The sequence below is a fragment of the Lontra canadensis genome, unplaced genomic scaffold, assembly GCF_010015895.1.
Source record: "Lontra canadensis isolate GAN:19392208 unplaced genomic scaffold, GSC_riverotter_1.0 scaffold61, whole genome shotgun sequence".
In the NCBI taxonomy this organism is placed as follows: domain Eukaryota; kingdom Metazoa; phylum Chordata; class Mammalia; order Carnivora; family Mustelidae; genus Lontra; species Lontra canadensis.
Window position 1 is genome coordinate 10,845,206 of NW_022631055.1, and position 13,080 is coordinate 10,858,285.

The 13,080-nt window shown below is 45.4% G+C and overlaps 1 protein-coding gene across 9 annotated transcripts in view; it reads right to left on the bottom strand.

Annotated features, from left to right (window-relative positions):
• THADA (THADA armadillo repeat containing) overlaps nt 1–13,080 on the bottom strand; it is a 326,811-nt gene that overhangs the window by 100,355 nt on the left and 213,376 nt on the right. For all 9 annotated transcript variants that reach the window (XM_032877945.1, XM_032877944.1, XM_032877943.1 and 6 more), the window contains one exon: nt 4,109–4,224. In XM_032877945.1, the coding sequence (XP_032733836.1) occupies nt 4,109–4,224 (116 nt within the window). The remainder of the gene's footprint in view (nt 1–4,108; nt 4,225–13,080) is intronic.

A 13,080-nucleotide genomic window follows, 5' to 3' on the forward strand; every position in this document is an offset into this window, starting at 1 on the left:
TGCCTACTTGTGATCTCTGTCAAATAAATAAATCTTAAAAAAATAATAATAGCAAATACTTTCATGATACTGTTATGTGAAAAAAGTTAAGCTCTAACTTATATATACAGTCAAGCCACAACTATGTTTAAAAAAAAAAAAAGGCCCAGGAGCAAAGATGAAGTAAGTATATATAGAAAACCGTGAACTTGGCTTCCACTGGATGTTGGTAAGAGCAGACTGACAGTCTCTTCTTTTCCAAATTTCATACTTGCCTAACCTTCTATGATAACCATAAGCTACACTGATGACCAAGAAAAAAAAAGTGAAAAAACATTTCGTAGGGGATATTTTTCCTCCCAGTCATCATGTCATCCATTGCACTGAGCCTGACAGTACAGTGAGTTCACCACATTTGTATGAAGGGAAACACACACACACACTACCTCTTCCTTTTATAACCAAATTGATTTCTGAAAAATTTTAAGCCCAATATAGTAATAATTCCAACTCTCAATCAAAATAATAAGTCCTTTCTCCTCTTAGGCCTCTCTGACAGGGCTTTCAGAAAATCCTTCCTATTTAGGCAGGGCCTGTGGTCCAGCTGGGGCCGCAGAGCTGGGGCCGTCCGTTAGCCTCCCCAGGGCGCTGCTGAGTGCCCTCCAGGGGTGCCCGCGGCCATCCTCTCCAGGCCCGCCAGCCACCCCTATGTGCACTCTGCTTGTGGCCTGGGTCAGCTTCCCTTTCCTTCAGTAGTTGGGGAACGGTGCTCACACTGTGAGAGAGACACTGACCTGGACGGAGAAGGGAGGCCTGGAGGCAAAAGGGGAAGGAACGTGAAGGATTAACGAGCTGACTTCCATAAAGCTTTGACATCTTGGAATGAAAAGCGGCCTGTAAGAGCAGAAGCCCAGGCCTCTACTCAGGCCATGTTGCCAGCTGGCCGTTCATCACCAAAAATTCCCCACAACTCCATGGCTATTGCTTAACCACCTCATATAAATCCCAATTAATCTGCAAAGTCAAAACATAAATATATGACAAAAGTCTTTATTTTATGTGCCTTCAATTTCAGGGTCAAAATTTACAAAACCGAATTGGTTATCCAGTGGCTCCAATGAACTTTTTTTTTTTTTTTAAACTTTCTTTGGGAATAAAAAGACAAATAAGTGACAACTTCAACTAATGTGTATGTACTTAGTGGACTGAAGGAACTCAGGCTAATAAATAAACTAGAAGAAAAAAGGTGTCGGTGCTAAAATTTAAACTAGGTTTCCTTTTTTTTTTTGGCAGTAACATTAATGTTTCATAGCTTATACTCAAAAGATACAGAAAAGCCTTAGTAGGCACAAAGGAACATTTATTCGTCTTTCATATGTAAATTGCTAGGGACATAAAGAGCCTCTTGAGCAGGGGAACTGGGAATACTCCACATTGCAATGTCTTTCATGGGAAAGGCAGGTGATAATGTGAAATGGTGGTCGGCTTCGAGAAGGGCCCATCAGGACCCAGAATGGGCTCCTGTGAGCTTGGAGGTGTTAGTGCATGCACTCACCTCCTAGGGTAACGACCTCAAAGGACCTCAGGGACAAGGCAGGCGTGTCTCACAGGACAGGCTGAAATTTCATCATTTACGTTCAGTGTTCTCCTTTCCTGTTCAGGAACCTCAAGGTTATCATGTTAATGATGTGGATAATACAGAAAAGCTGATACACGGCTTTGGAAGGGATGGTGCTCTGCCAGTGTGTTTTCCTCCCAAACTTTATTTCAGGCTCTGAACACATCCTGATTAACACAGTAAAAGTGCGTGGGAAGCAAGAGGAAGCCTGGTGTTAGGAACCACCTACAGACCACCCACAAAGTATAAAGTTCACACTTGGATCATAAAGAGTGGACTGTACTGGAAACATAAAAGTGGCTTTCCTGGACTCTGGGCAAGGAAGGTGGAAACGCAGTGAATTGCGGTGATTCATGCTTTTGTTTTCTAGGGCTGAAAAAATCATGGAGAAAAATAAGAGAAGGTGTGTGTGTGTGTGTTGGGGGTGGGGTAGTGATGATGCTGAAAGCCTCACAGGAAAATTGCAATAGGGACCAGAGGGAAAGTTAAAAGAGGACAGGAGGACCCCTCCAGCTGAAGAGGAGGCTGATGGTAGCTTGGTCATCCATCTTCAGGCACTGACCCCACAGCATGAAGGTCCATTCAGAGGGCTGGCCTGTGACACCATCTCCTCCTTTCCATCCAACAAGAAGGGATGGGCTCAAGAAGCCAGTAGAGGTTGAATTTCTATGAAACCCATGAAGGGGCAGCAGGCTAAGAGGACAGAAATGTCCATATAGCACTTGCAGAACAGGAAATTTAGGATTCTGTCTTGGGGCGGGCCTGGCTAGAAGCAGAGATTTCATTCAACAGCATGGTTCCTAGAGAGCCCTGACTTCCTGATCCCTACACACAACAGCTAGGAGGACCTGGCCGGCTATTGATAAACAGATGAGAGCACAAATGTGATCACAGTTCCCTATTCTCCCAAGAAAGGCAGCCTAGGGGAGTTACCTGAAAGCCACACAGAAGGCAATGATACTAGGCTCAGTCAGAGAAGCAGTTTATGGCCAGTCAACTCCTACTCTCTACATGAGAGAGAGAAAACACAGACTGGTCTACAAACGAGAGTTAACCATCACTTTACCAGCATTTCACACATGAATCTCCTCATCAGTATCTCTGTCCAGAGCTATAGGTGCTTAGACAAGACGTGGAGACTCACAACAACCACACACCGAGAAATCCTTCAATGGCTCCCTTTCACCAAGAGGTTTCCTTGAGGAGCTTTCACTGTGTGGCCTCCGTGGATTTCCGCAGCCTCGTGTACCTTCTACAAGGTTCCAGAAGAGCTGACTTGTTTACCGCTCTCCATACTTGCCATGCCATGTCACACGGCCACATCTTTGCCGCTGACATTACCGGAGCCCAGAATGCCTTCCCTGCCCTGGCCACTTGCCAAAATGCTGCTCATCTCTGGAAGGCCCTTTGCTGCCCCTCCTCTGGGCTACTCCTGGGCTCACTACACACATTTTTTATTTCCCTTGCCATATGCGATGAAAATTATTTATTTACACATCTTTCTCACCTCCTGGATTTGAGTTCCTTGAAACCAGAGCTAGTTTTTCTCTCTCTTTGCATCCCTTCCATCTCCTAACACAAAGGCCAGTGTGTAGTTGGTGTTGGACAAGACTTTGCTGGATTACAGTGACTTGTGGGCCTATACTGCCCGTTTCCTGCCTTCGCATATAAGGTGGGGAACCAACAAAAGTGAGCGAAGGGGCATTTTTTGAAAAACGAAAAGGCTGGTATGTTAGACAATCGATACATTGATTTCTAATCGAATGCAAGATACTCTGGCATGGAATGTGGTGGCCCGTGGGCCTCTTGTGCTGGAATGTACAGAGGACGTACTGGGGGGCCCTTGCAGTAACAATGCGCAACCAGTATCAGAGTCTTGCGACCTGGGTTTGACCATATTGTTACAAAGAGGACTCCCTGTGTCTTGAATGAGAGATTCTTTTTATTCCCTCTTTCACATAGTAAATGCCCTAAGTTCTAGAATAAATGAAGAACGGTGAGAATGAAAAACGAATGTCTCCACCCTCCTTTGCCTCGATTATTCAAGCTGTTTTCCTGCTTACCTAGAAAGGGGCAACGTGTACGTCTTTTTCTTGTTCATGCTCTACTGGTCTCTCTCTGCCTGTTCAAGTCTTACCCCAATCTCTAACCTATGAATTGCCGGGCACCTAAGAGTTTGCACCACATGACTGAGTCAATTACTGCCTTTTACCGCCATGATATTTGACACAGGGCTGGGCACATGGCAGGTATTAATAAAAACAAGCTGATCGGTGGACTGATAAAAGGCCATATTACAAGTCCCCCAGCCAGACAGCCGTTTCAGAAAAATTGTCAAGAAAATATTTTTCTTTCTTTCCCACAACCCAAATTTCTAAAAAGATAAATACTCCAATAAATTTAGAAAACTCATGCCAATGACTTTTTAAAACTCCCACAACTAGAAACAGCCATCCTCCAATGTATTCCTAACCCCTGATAACTCCTTGCTCATGTGGGGTTTTAACATACCTCTTGGCCAGCCAGAGTTTGGCTCTGGTGCAGACAGCAACGTCAGCCAGCTCCTGCTGAAAGTCTGTATTCAGTCTGTACTTGGAGTCTGTGCAGGCTTGTAACAAATGAAAAACCTAAACCAAAAAGGAGAAAAAAGCAACATCCTGCTGTGAAAATATATTTTTCCTAAATGTTCAGTTCCTCCCTGTTAGGTTTCCTCAAAATATTCCCCTCAAAGGAAACAGACACCTGCAGAATGGGGCTCTGGTCTCCACAGAGGAAGCAAGCTGGTTTGGGAGGACATAGCAAGTGGCAGGAAACCTAGGCCCTCCGTCCCTACCTCTGCTCTGGGTCCCCCTGTGCAATTCCAAACAAGGGTGACTACTCAGTGACCAAACACTCATTTGATACAAGAGCTTATTAGTTCCAACAGCCTATCAAGTGATTTTAGCAAAGAAAGGCAAACACCTTGCTCTCTGTGACCCGTCTAACATGAAAAAAATGTACCTTGTCAAGTCAAAGTCTCACTGCAGAGGAAAAATCAACAGTCTCACAGTCCAAACTGGTTTGTGGGTTGGGTTTATCAGAATAGTCTTGGCCAAAGAAGCAGGCCACGACGATGCTTGCCTTTGCAAACACGTATGGTGATGTCTATAAACGATCTCGATTTTTTTCCGCAGTTTTTCACCGAGACATGGAGTAGAAGCAGCAAAACAGACACAAGCTACTCTCACTCGGACATGACATGATGTATGAGAACTGGGCAGAGAAGGACACATCCTCTAGTTGCCCCCACTTAGAATGAAGGCCACAGATTCAGCAGACACATGACCGTGCGTGCATTTGTGTGCACGGCTCATGTAAGCATGTCGTGGTTCACACTCAGTGATGACACCAACAACACTCTGTGAGGAGTCCAAAGCTGCAGCAGAGAGAGAGGACTAAGGCACAGACAAGTTCCTCTGACCTTAGCCAGTGCCAAGGAGTGTGAGGACGCATGTCAGAGAGCTCCTTGGTCTCCTCATCTCAATCAAGCGGAATCAGTGGGCGGAGCAAAGCCAGTACGCATAAACACACTGAGAACTTGGAAAGTCCATTTTAATAATCAGTTTGCTTCCCTTCCCTATTGTATCCATCACCGGAGCTACAGGTGACTCTTTCAAAGCGACGAGATTTAGCTTTTTCTTCTCTTCCTCTCCAGCCGATGAGGAGTCTAAGCGAGAGTTAAATAGGGAGGCGAATAATGAGAAGAAGCAAGAGGCCAAGACAAAAGAGATCCAGAATCATCAGAGACTGAACAGGAATGAGCTAGCAGTTTTCCTGGATCAGGCATCTGCAGTCACCAACAACAAATTGTGTAGAGAATTTAAAAAAAAAAATTGTGATTACTTTACTATATGTAAGTACTATTTTTTTTTTTTTTTTTGGTCTAAACAGACCTAATTGTGTAGGAGAATGCGCACAAGTCCCAATGTGGAGACTGAAAATGCTTTCTCTAATAATGGATCTGTTATTTCAGAGGCAACAGATCAAGTATCACTACTTCACCACACCCCCGCAGGGACCCAAACCGCCCGTCGTGAAGTCTGGAGAAATGGGTCTGGCTGGGGCTTCTGTTCTTCTGTGGTGACTGCCAGAGTGAAAAAAACAGCTCCTTCTGCTCGAATCCCCGCTATCCTGACAGAGCTGGCAAAGTCACTGGGACTCGCTTTACTTTCCTCCACAGCTGCACGAAACCAACCACCGGGGCTTTTCATGGTGTCACAGAATTGTAATTAATCAGCAGACACCAGCAAAATACATGACTGTGGAATTTACTTGTAAAGAAACCTGTGAGATTTTCGAATGCCTCTCATTTAGAAGCAATCACCTCAAAAATAACTCCTGATGGATGTTTAAACTTAGTCCTATATTTGCTCACCTTCCTTGGCAAAAACAAGGCTGTTTTTGAAACGCTTGGTAGCTCTGGTTTATGAAAATCAGCCTCCAGGTCCATCAATTCTGTCACCTTGGGCACAACCCAGACAACAATTGTGATCCTGGTTATTCACCAGGAACAGAGAGCGATCTATTTACACAGGACAACTGCAGAGGGAGGTACACTTACGAGAACCACGGTGGAAGGAAGCATGGAGGAGAGACAGAGCGAGGAAGTGAAAGACAGGGTCACAGAAGTCAAGGGAAAAGTGGGCAGGGAAGGGGAGGAAGGGGAGAAGACAGAAGGAGGGGGGAGGAAAGAAAAGTTTTGTAGGCCTATGTGTGGAACAAGTTACTGTGTTTGAGATCATTATTTTTTCTTCAAGAAAATTAATGACTATATTTGAATACACGGCTACCTTCCCCTGACATTTAGAGGGTCTGTTTTAATTTGTCCAAGAAAAATGAGGCCATCCTTTGGTGTGAAGTCCAGACATGGGGCCAGGCCTCTGGAACTATGGTCCAAGGTCAGGTCCAGGAGCCCCAGGCAGTTCCCAGGAAGGGTTATTTGCCCATCAGTCGGAAAAGACTGTGGGGGCAAGGCAATTCCTCCTGCTTTCCCCCTTCTCCAAAAGTTCTGGTCCAGGAGAACCTCTGGGCTAGGAGCATGGACTAGGCCAGGCCTGGGATAACTTGCAATACAGGACCACACTGAACCAAACAGAGATACCGAAACTGTGCGACCAACTGAATGCATATAAGAGCTCTGAGAAGGGAAGTGTCATTTTAGGTCTCCCAAATTCGCAATATGATTCAAATATTCAGTCCACAGATAATTACTAAACAACTACCAGGCACGGTCCTAGGAGCGGCGGCACAGGACACATGAGCACCTGTTCCCCGCAGCTTACATTCTAGTCACGGGTAAGTGGAAAATCCATAGCTTCCCCGCCCCTGCCTGGTCTCGATGTACGACTTTCGTGGTGGCATCACCATCCCCATCCTCTTCTGCTTGACCTCACCCTTGACCAAGCCCAGCACACAGCAGGAATGCAACGAGTGTCTGCTGAATTGACGTCATGCTGCGGTGCCTCTTCGTATACCAACGCTGCCTGTAGGACACGTGCCCTTGGGTTTGGTGAGCTCTTACAACCCTGAGTAAGGAGTGGAGACACAGGGGAACACCACTGCACTCCTTGCTACAGCAGGGAGAGCAGGGAGGCTAGGTCAGTTGTGGAAATGCAGCCCTACAGGGTGGGCAGTAGGGGGCATAGGCTTGGGAGCCAGGTGGACATGGTGTAGAACCAGTAACTAGCTATGGGGCTTGGGGCAACTTATTTAACCTCTGCTTCCTCAGTAAACAGTATATAACAGTCTCTGTTATAGGGCTATAGAGAGATTTAAAGGAATATATGGTACTTGGCACCCATTAGGCACCTGATAAAAATGTTAGTTCTCTTCCTTTTTCTGTCTGCCCCTTCCCTTCTAGCCCCCATTCCAAAAATAAACATTCAGAGAAGACTTTGCAGAAAAAGTCATATTCCTATTTGGCCCTTAAACAAATCTGGTCAGAATCCGGGGAAGACCACGCAAGCAGAGAGGAAACTGAATTATAAAAAAAAAAAATGTTAAAGGGTATTAAAATATCAGTATTGCCAACAAAAACAACAAACCTTAATGTAAATTGTGGACTTTAGTTAATAATGATGGGTCAATACTGGTTCATTGATTGTAACAAACATACCCTTCTTTTTTTTTTTTTTTTAGATTTTATTTATTTATTTGACAGACAGAGATCACAAGTAGGCAGAGAGGCAGGCAGAGAGAGAGGAAGGGAAGCAGGCTCCCTGTTGAGCAGAAAGCCCGATGTGGGACTCGATCCCAGGACCCTGAGATCATGACCTGAGCCGAAGGCAGCGGCTTAACCCACTGAGCCACCCAGGCGCCCCAAACATACCCTTCTAATGCAAGATATTAAAAACAGGAGAAAACTAGGGAGGAAAGAAGTATGTGGGAACTCTCTGCTCAGTCTTTCTGTAAATCCCTAAATTGTTCTTAAAACATCCTATGAATGGAAAGAAAATATTAGGACTGCTCGGGGACAGCAAGTAGTTGTGTATGGTGAGAGCAAAGTCAAGTGTGTGCAAGGCGGTAGGAGACACAGCTGCAAAGAGGGGTCAGGATGGAATGAAGATCTAAAAAGCACCACCAAGGGACCTCTGTTCTGCAGGCGGCACAGGCCTCTTTAGAGACAGTGCTCACATAATCAGATGTGTAATTTGGAAAGGAAAGGCCAGGACATTGTGGAGGCTGGATAAGAAGGGGCAGGATGACCAAGATTGCTATCAGTCTAGACTACAGGTGGTCAGGGTCAAAGCCAGAGGCTGAAAGCCAAGGATGGCAGTGGGCCCAAAGTGGCTGCAGACGTTTTCTTCAACCTGCACAGTATTATTTTTAACCTGCCACTTATGAATTGGGAGATTTCACACCAAAATCATCCTGATTTCCAACTTCTTCTGAAAAATCAGAAGACCTGGGGACCGCAGGCCCATGCTCCTACACGGTAACAGGCACCTATGGGGGCGGGTTCACGGCCATGCCACAACTGCCTGTTACTCATGGGACTAAGGTGGAGTATCAGTGTCATTTATCACCATTTTCTTGCCTTTCTTTTTTTTTAAACTTTTGGAGAATCAAGAAAGAGAAAAGTTAAGTATTTATTGAACCCAAATCTCTATCAAAACTTTAAAAACAAAGGATTGGACCAAGAGGGCTGTGTGTTTATGACCGTCCCCCTCATTCACTCATCTGCTTGGTGCTGATAGGACTCTGATTTTGTGAAAGCCCCAATCTAGATGGTAAGAGGAATGGAATGGAGAGGAAAAGGATACACTTGAGAGACATTTTAGAAGCTGGAGAAGCTTGGGGTGCCTGGGTGGCTCAGTGGGTTAAGCCTCTGCCTTTGGCTCAGGACATGATCTCAGGGTCCTGGGATCGAGCCCGGCGTCGGGCTCTCTGCTGAGTGGGGAGACTGTATCCCCCTCCCCCTCTGCCTACTTGTGATCTCTCTCTCTCTGTCAAATAAATAAATAAATAAATAAATAAATAAATAAAAGAAGCTGGAGAAGCAGGATTTGGCAACTTGGCATTTAGATGTGGAGTTGAAGGTCAGAAAAGAGCCTCTTCGCTCAGGCAGCCGGTGATGGAAAGTCATCGTCCAAAACAGGGATCACAAGGGAACATGCAGGTTTGGGAATGAGGGAAGGGGACCTCAGGAGTTTGGTTAGGAACATCCATGTGATGATTGCTCTAGTCAGTGGTAATTTATCTCGCACAGCAAGAAATCTTTCGAGAGTGAAAAGAAGCTCTATGAATGAACACCATGGGACGGGACGAAGCAAGGCAGAGGGGTGCCTCTGGCTCTGCAGGCCCTTGGAGAAAGACTAGAGTGGACTTAGAGGTGTCTTCGGCAAAAGCAGCAGCAGAGAGCTTTGCTGACCTAAGGCGGTTGTGAGCCGGAGAAAAAGAAAGCACATGCCAACAAGCAGGCACACACCAGCAGCCCTGCCCACGACTGTCGTGGGCAGCGGGACCTCGAGGGGTGCCCTCAGGAGGGGAGGCCGGGCAGCAGAGGGGAGTGGGCTAGCGTTCTTGCCCGAGATGCAAGCCCTGATGAATCTCTGGAGGACCAAAGGAAAATCTAGAGAACCTGGAAGCAGTTCCTCCTTGCCCACTCCCCGCCCCACTCCAACCACAGAGAGAATCGGGGCAGCCCCCGAGCACCTGTGTAAAGCACAGGGGCCATGTGGGCAACTCTGAATCTTAAAAGCGACTTCGCAAGAGCAAATATAATGCTCTTTGAATAAATGCCACAGGCCTGAAAAGAGTCATGAGGCAGATCCCTGAAAAAACTTGCACCGCACCAGTAAAATATGTCTGGTTTACGCTGCTAGACTAAAACAGTGACCTGTGTTAGACAAGATCAAGATGATATATGGCTGTTTGGGAATGCAACGCTGAGATGGGTTTTCCTCTTCACCAAGCATGGCTTCCAGGCAATTTTCCCCCTTATAAAATCAACAGCAGCTGAGCTCCAGAAACAGCAGGATCCAGCAATAACAGGCCCAGGTTAGGCAGGCTGTGAAAAAGGACAACTCCAAAGAGAAAAGAGGTGTTCATTTCAGAGGTCAGATACAAATCAGCTTCTGTGTACCGTAATCATTAACAATCCCAAACTCTGAGGATCAACGAATCTATCCACTTTCTGCAGCTGTATTTTTCTAAAAACATATCCTCTTCTTCTTTTGCAGCATGCAGACTTCGGGAGAACGCTTTTGCCCCTATCACACTCAGCCGAGTATAAAATTTCTGGATCTGCCATTTTTGCCTAGGCTTCTCTCTGCGCTGCTCCAACCCCCACAGCTAAGTCAGAGCCACATTTTTCCAACCCCAGTGTTTACACAGGATTTTATTTCGGCTGGTAAAACATCTGTATTTTTTCAGGGACTTAAATAAATGATCTATGCCGGGAATGTACAGTATAGGGTGATGTCAGGCCCCCTTCTTCTCTCGACTCACTGGGCAGAACAGGCAAACATTGTTTCAGCCTGTAGCTGGGAATGTGAATATTTATCCTGTCGACTTAATTCATACAAACAGAACGAAAGGCAGGCAGGCAGAAGTATTTTATGGCTTTAAGTCAGGCTGAAAGTGGGGGAGGGTGTGAGAAGGGGGATGACAGAGGGAGGAATCTCTAACTTTCTTATTCACAGAAACACGCTTAATCATATAAATGCGGAGAAAGAGATACAGCAAAAATTATTTAAAAGGCGGACTGCATTATAGTATGTGTTTATAGGTGGTGTGTGTGGGGGGGTAGGAGATGGGAACGTAAGAGACAGAAGAGTTTTCTAACTTTTATTTCCTTCCTAATCATTACACTAAGGGTTAGGATTTAAGTGTTTTCTGCTTCAGGCCCATTAATCTTATCCCCATCCAGACCACAGGCTTCTCAGGGAATCCCTCTTAGCCTCTGACTTCCACCCAGCAGGCAATGGTGCTCTTTGGGTAAAAGTATCTGCCTATGTCATCTATACAGACAGCTCGGCATCTTTTTCTTTTTTTTATCAACAGCCCCATGGATAGGAGGCATGACCCTAGGACACTTGAGCTACTCAACCTGGTCATCCCTACAAGAAAGGGCTTGGTGGGCATGTGCCGCCCACAGTTACCCACCAATGCTAGAGGACAGGCTGGGAAGCATTTCAAGTGGTTGCGCCTCCAAACCTCAACTTGTTTATCAGATGAGAACACATCCTTCGGAAGGTCTTGCTAAGTTCCCAAAAGGTGACACTTGGCTGTGTTGTGCTGTTGCTGCCAGGAAAAGGGTGCTAATTCTGAAGTGTGATTACTTCCTAGCTGACACTGGCTCAGGGAAGAGAATCGCAGTAAACAGGCCCCTGAAATCTCTTTAAGGACTAAAATGTACACAAACACGAAGTGTGTAGGGGCCTGAAAAGTCACTTTGTGTGTCAATGCTTTCCCTCCTTTCTATTAACACTCCCCTGTTCTAGTTCAAGAACCAAAGATCCTATGCCTAGAAGATGAAAACAACTCATTGGTCCCTACCTCCAAAGCTTATTTTACACAAGGCTGCAGAGAAACTTCCTTAAAGCCCTGACTGTATCACTCCCAAGTTCAAAATCCTTCAACGACTTCCAACCGCCTAAAGAATTTGCTAGGCACTGAAGTCTTGACCTACCTTTCTGGTTTTTACCTCCTTCTTCCTCCACTTCACGTACCTATTTTGTAGCTAAATGGGACAATTTCCCATTCCTGACAACTTACAAATGCTTTTCTGTCCAGGATGTTCCTTCTGTTTCTCCCACCACCACCCTCTCCAACTCTACCTATTGAAATTCCTTTCATACTGTAAAGGCTCAGCGAATACCACCCCCTCCATAACACCTTCCTCAGCTTTCATCAACCGCCATCTCCCTCCCCGCCACCAACACATACTCTTTTCATACTCAGTGCCCAACAGCTCATTTCATTTGATTAAAAAAAAATTTTTTTTTTTAAATCTTGTCATCATGGTTCTAATCTACAATTTCCTTTCCTGAAGTATAGCTCTTTGAAGGCAAGGACTGTGTCCTGTTCTTTATAGTCCCTGGGGCCCCAAGGATATGTAGCTTTGTCTGGCAGAGAGAGGGGCTCTGTGAATGGAGCATTTATTGATTTGGAATTGTTCCATGCCTCCTTGCCAGGGGTGGCAGGGGCAGAGCCTATGTTCACAGCAGCAGCCAGGGTACTAAACATGACCTTTCTACACGGGCCCCACGCAAAGGCACTGGGAGAAGTACACAGTATTAATAAAAGAGTGAGTATTCATTTGTCTTAGATTATCTCTAGCATGGTGCTCCAAATTTTACAATGCAATTAGGAGTCCCCTCACCCAGAAGAAGCATCAAGGGCCCCAAGGTACTGGGTAAGAGTGAGGTTTAGAAAACGATGTCAAAGGTATTCAGTGATAACTCAACATCCCAACAAAAGCTTGCATGTTAAGCATTAATTTATTAGGGCACCTGGCTGGCTCAGTCAGTGGAGCATGCGACTGTTGATCTTAGGATTGTGAGTCTGAGCCCCACACTGGGTGCATAGATTGCTTAAAAATAAAATCTTTAAAGAAAAAAAAAATTTACTAAACACGGATATAATATCTGCTCTAATCAAAGAGTTACTAACTTTGGAACACAGATACCTTTCTGTAAAGCTACATATAAAGTGGGTTTTTTTTTTTAAGATTTTATTTATTTATTTGACAGACAGAGATCACAAGTAGGCAGAGAGGCAGGCAGAGAGAGAGGGGGAAGCAGGCTTCCTGCTGAGCAGAGAGCCCAATGTGGGGCTTGATCCCAGGACCCTGAGATCATGACCGAGCCGAAGGCAGAGGCTTATTAACCCACTGAGCCACCCAGGTGCCCCAAAGCTACATATAAAATGTTTTAAATGACAAATTATTTATTTGTAAAATAAACCCCAGTTTAACTTATTTAGCAGAAGCTTTATTATAC